We start from the raw sequence: 5,834 nt of genomic DNA, 5'->3' as shown, positions 1-5,834 counted from the left end.
CATCCCAGTAGGGAGGGTGCAAGAGGCAGCTGGTCGATGTTTCTCTCTCATCGATGTTTCTAACTCTCTATCCCTCTCCCTTCTTCTCTGTAAAAAAAATCAATAAAATATATTTTTAAAAAAATAAGTAACTAATGAAGGATGTATTATGAATAAGGACACCAGGTGACCTGTTCTCTCCCAGGTACACTGATCAGCTGTAAAGATTAGAGAAGAGTGGTGGTGGCGGAACAGGAGATGGGACGGACTTAGGACCTACGACCGAGGGCCCAGACTTTGGCAGGCTGACCAGTCCTGCTGACACCAACAGTGGTGCTAAAACCACAGAGAATGACCGGCTCACCCTTTTCACTAACAACAGGACGAGGTCCAGCAACGGCCACCACAGGATGCACCACATGCCCGTTCTACTGCCCCACCTGGCCCCGCCTACCTAGGAGGCTGGGATTGGAAGCAGTGGCTCCTGAATGGAAAAGAATGAACGTGTTCCTGCCGATATTTCCTACTGACGCCACTCAGCGTGCTTCCAGGAGGCACCCACTCCCCAGGTACGAACCGCCACTTCCTGGCACCCATCTCCACCCCCCAGCACCCAAGACTCACTTGGACTGGGTCTGTTTTGTGATATTTCGGATGGTGGCGCCCTCCTTGCCAATGATGGCGCCCACATACTGGGTGGGCACCAGGAGCCGCAGGGGGATGTCCACTTGCTGCTGCTTGGCAGGGGCCCCGGCTGCCACAGGCGAGCCCTGCCGAGGCTGACCCCGAGAGCCAAAGCCCCCGCGGCGCCCATTCTCAGGACCCTGTGCTATCTGCTCGTCGGGAATATAGGAGACCTTCAAGGCATGGTTCTCCAGCTGGTGGCCATTCAGCTTCATGATGGCTCTGGGGACAGAGAGAGAATCTACTGGTTACTCCAACCCATGCCAATCACACCAAATGCCCTCCGTGGGTAAAGCACTTAAGAAAGGGATAGGACCACCTGCCCACCACTCCCACCTCCACCTTAGGGACCCTTCCAGTCTACATGGCCAAGACAGCAAAGGGAAACGTAAATTAGTTATTTCCAATTAATGTTGGGATCAGCTTGTCAATTTCAGCCAAAACTACCTATACAAGTCATGTAAGAATCGCATGATAAATGAATAAATACAATAAATAAAGGTGATAATTCACAGGACTTGGTTTTATTCCTATTGAGTCTGGCACCTTCTATGTTTAAGGAAACTGTAAAAAAAAAGTTAAGAGTTGGAGACAGAATGGCTTGCTTATTACCACATGGAAGCAGGAGTTTGTGTATCTGGAATGTCTAACCGGCTGAATTACACTGGAGGGAGGGGTCAAGCCCCCCCCCCCCCATTCCCAAACCTGTCGCTGGTTAGAAATGTAAACAAGGCAACAGCAGGTATGGGAGTGAGCAAGTGCTGCCATGATCTTTAAAGCCAGGCTAAAAACCATAGGCTGGCCACAAGGGGCAGTAGGAGCCTCCAGAAAACTGTGAGCCCAGGAGACGTCTAGAATAATGAGATCTGAGAAAGTGGTGGGATTTTACAGCGTAGCCTAAGTTGGAGGAAACCGAAAGGATAGAGGCAGCATGATGAAGCAGCAAGAGAGCCATCAACAGCAAAAGGTGGCCAAAGGCTCATGTACTGACAGGGTCCATACAGACATAAATGGGCAGATGGGTAATGTGTACAGTTACCAGTGAGTAGATGGGTAATGTGTCAGTACCAGTGAGTGAGCAGTGTTCATCACTCAGCCAAAGGCAGGAGGAGCTGGACCGTGTGGGTGTAAGAGGACGGAAAGGACCCTAGCAAGCATACCCTGCTCCCATGGCAATCACGGCAATAAAATGTCTGCCCGGCCACATCCTATCATCAACAAATCCTTTCTCTTTAGAGATAGCAGTTCCTCCTCACTATCGCTAGATGGCGCCACCAACACAGCAAAGCCCTGCTGTTCTCCGGCAACTGAGAGGGCAACTGAGATCTCTCTCGGAAGCCAACCTTTTCCCCAAGAGTTCCCATCTTCCCTGGGAGTTCTTTGGGCCCCTCCCTTTCAATCTATTTGCCGTCAATCCTAATGAGTTACTGAACCTTTGAGATTCCTGAACCCACTACCCAGCAACACCCCACAAAGCCCCTCCCAGCCCCCCTCTCCAGCCCACTCACTGCCTGGTCTGCTCCCGGTTGGAATAGGTGACGTTCACCACGGCCGTCTCACTTTCCGTGTTCACTGGCAGGGGGAGCAAAACAGAGGCCAGGGTTAGGGCAGTGAAATCTGGAGAAGCCACTCATGAATCCCGTGTGTGGAAAGCTCATCCTGACACACTGTGAGGTATAGGCGTGGAGCAGAACCTTGGGAGCTTGCGAAATACTTGAATGGCAAGGCAAAGCGGTTCCTCTTCAGGCCCCCTTTTACCAGAACTCCTAGGAAACTTAAATTTACATTCTTGCGTTTCCCTTTCTACATCTTCCTTTGATTTCCCTTCCCAGCCCCCAAGAGAGCAGGGCATACGAAAGGATGGAGTCCACACATCAGCAGCAGGTCAGACGCCCACACAAGAGCCTGCGAGATACATTTACCCTTGGAAAGTTAAACTAGTTAAAAATCAACACACACTGAGGTTAGCAATTTACAGAAGTAAACATCCCAAGAAATGGCTGAAGGTTTTGGGGACACCCAAATCCATTTTAGAGGCCGAAGTATCCTCAAGGCTCCATCAGCCAAATGCATGTGTATTGGGAGCGAGCTAATGGGTTGACAGGAGTGGCTGCTGTGGCCCAGGGAGTGGGGAATGAGTATGTCTGCATCTTTTCCAGAGGAAAGGACTTCCCGGCTGCTCCAAACGTCACTGACCGTGGAAATGCACATATTCAGGGCATCACCAACTCAGGACACCAGCCGTTAATCCCCCCAAACTCTTCATAAGCAGCCTTCGATTTTCATTTGATTACCATACACATTCTTTCCCACAGGGAGGAGAATGGATCGGACATTAGAATCTCAGGCAGTCTGGGCACATCGTTCTCCTTTTAAATTAATAAAATTAACCTTCTGTCATGGGCATCACTGTCCTGTGATTTGGGGTCCCCTGGGCCTGCTCAACCCCAGGGTGGAGGACATGGACAAAACTCAAGCCTCGCTCTAGCTGGTTTGGCTCAGTGAACAGAGCGTCGGCCTGCGGACTGAAGGGTCCCAGGTTCGATTCCAGTCAAGGGCATGTGCCCAGGTTGTGGGCTGGGTGTGCAGGAGGCAGCCAATCAATGATTCTCTCTCATCATTGATGTTTCTATCTCTCTCTCTCTCCCTCTCCTTTCCTCTCTGAAATCAATACAAATAAAAATATTTAAAAAAACAAACAAAGAAACCCCCCAAAACACCAAAGCCTCTGTCCCACAAGCTGAGGAAAGGCACTTGGCACCAAACCTCAAGCGTTCTCCCGCCTGGGTGGTGAGGAGGATTCTGCAAGAATAATCTTCTAGCCCGGCCGGTGTGTCTCAGTGGTTGAGCATCGACCCAGAAATCATGAGATCATGGTTTGATTCCTGGTCAGGGCACATGCCTGGGTTTTGGGCTCGATCCCCAGTAGAGGGCAGGCTGGAGGTAGCCAATCGATGTTTCTCTCACATTGATGTTTCCCTCTCTCTCCCCCTTCCTTTCTCTCTAAAAATCAATAAACATTTTTTTAAAGAAAAAAAAAGTAATAAATCCTCTGCTTTTTTTTTCATTGACCAAAAAATATGTCGCTGACAATCAGGGATTCTAACAAAAAAAGAGACAACCAGTTGATTATTCCAGCCAAAAAGGGGGACTCGAAATGCTTTTAAAGTAAAGGAGCCGCAGACTTATCCATGATAAACACTCAATTTCCATTCTTAAACTATTTCTAAAATCTATTTTTAAAATAGGTTTTTATTGATTTTTAGAGAAAGAGGAAGAGAGGAGGAGAGATAGAAACATCAATGAAAGAGAAACATCAATTGGCTGCCTCCTGCAAGCCCCATACATGGGGACCGAGCCCACCCTGACCAAGAATCGAACCAGTGACCTCTTCCTGTATGGGACGATGTTCAATCCACTAAGCCACACTGGCTAGGGCTATTTCTAAAATCTTAGTTCTACCTTGGTTGACCCCTACCTAGCAGCCTGGGACCCTATGTCAAGAATGAGTGATTTTGTTCAAGTCTCATTGAACAGAGGAGGGACCTGTCGCAAGATAAGAGCCACATGTCCGGATCCTCAGTCCAGTGTATCTCTACCATACTGTCCTCTTTGGGCATGCCAAATAGATGTGCCCATGGAAATGAGGAGAGCAGATCCCCCAAAGTCCTCCAGCACCCACCACCCCGCCACCCCTGCCCACTCTTACCTTGTTCACAGTTCTCTACTGTTCCATACTGAGCAAGCAGGCTGTCCAGGACCTAGGAGCACGAGGAGGGAGGAAAGCTACTCTGAGCATCCCAGGAACTAGCCCAAGGCCAGCCACGAGACACCCCGCATCCCAAAGCACTGGGGCGCAGGCTGAGCCTTGGGTGGGGATTGAGCATCATTACCTGTTTGTTCAGTTTGCCCTTTCTGGGGCACTAACGCTGGTGGTGACCTGTCGGGGTTTCTTTGCAGACATCTACTTAAGCTCAAAGAGGGATTTGGGACCTTTTTAGAAGTAGACCTGGGCCACCTGGGGCCCGAAATCAACTTCTGCCATCACTAAGTTTGGGGCTCAGGGAACACCCTTCCCACCTCCTTCACTACAGGGACGAACGTTCCAAGGACTAACATTGGTCGTCTTAGGTTAAGGATGAGACCCAGCCAACCTCCACCCAGCATCCCTGGCCTAGCACCAACCACACCACCAGGGGACCGGACCTTCCCAGTCATCTCCGCCAAACTCAGGCTGACCCAGGCTTCACTCCAGCCTCCACTACCCCATGCCCCTGAGAGCTCCCCCAGTCACTTACTTCCCATCGCAGCTGGGGTGGGATATTTCGGATCTGAATTTTCCGACTCCTGAAATTAGAGGGAACAGGATTAGTGACCGTTTGGAGTGCTTCAGGGGACTGTGACTTGGCCGTTTTCAATCCCTGTGCCAGGCTATCTCCCCACCTTCTCCTCCACACCAGCGTCCTAGAGTCTAAGAACATAAGCTTTGGGAACAGAGATTTGGTGTGGAGATAACAATTGTTATCACTGCTACCAGGTAGGAAGATCAAAATCAGATGCCCCTAAGCATTACTAGGGTAACGTCATTCCCTAAAAATCACGTCTGCTTCGTCTCTCTACTCAGGTTTCTCACTAGAGAAACTTTTATTCAGTAACCATCTATAACGACCCCCCCCCCTCCATGTTTCAGAAACATAAAGCCACATAAGACATTACTCATTAATCCGTTACCTATTTACACAAAATAGGCAAAGTGCCTGGCCTCAAGGTGCACACAGATTATTAGGGGAGACATATATGCAAACAAACAATATCAGGGTAATAGTGCAGAAGTTAAGTGCTTTGTGCGGGTATAAATTTAAACCTGGCCTCCACTTCCTAGCACTGATCTTTAAAAGATTTAAAAAAAAAAAAAGATTATTTAACTCCTTTGGGGCTGTGTTTCCTCCTTTGTAAAACAGGGATAATACCTATTCAAGGGGTGGTAGACAAGGTAATGTTAGACAATATTATAAAGAGCTTAGCAAAGGGCTTAGAGTAAGTACGACAAGTATAATACTAGATGCATTTGCGAATACTCAAGTGGGAGTGATCAACACACACATAACCCAGCATTCTGACCACCACCTCCCCTCCCTCTCCCCAGTTAACTACACTTTCTCCTTCCCATC

General features: G+C 49.0%; 1 protein-coding gene across 1 annotated transcript in view; it reads right to left on the bottom strand.

Moving 5' to 3' along the window:
* The window catches only part of IGF2BP1 (insulin-like growth factor 2 mRNA binding protein 1), a 48,353-nt gene that overhangs the window by 9,222 nt on the left and 33,297 nt on the right, over nucleotides 1-5,834 (bottom strand). Inside the window, 4 exon segments of the mRNA XM_005868140.2 lie at nucleotides 604-885; nucleotides 2,172-2,235; nucleotides 4,373-4,424; nucleotides 4,962-5,010. Of these exon segments, the coding sequence (XP_005868202.1) occupies nucleotides 604-885; nucleotides 2,172-2,235; nucleotides 4,373-4,424; nucleotides 4,962-5,010 (447 nt within the window).

This window comes from Myotis brandtii, unplaced genomic scaffold, assembly GCF_000412655.1.
Source record: "Myotis brandtii unplaced genomic scaffold, ASM41265v1 scaffold265, whole genome shotgun sequence".
NCBI lineage: Eukaryota > Metazoa > Chordata > Mammalia > Chiroptera > Vespertilionidae > Myotis > Myotis brandtii.
This window is presented reverse-complemented; position numbering and strand designations above follow the sequence as displayed.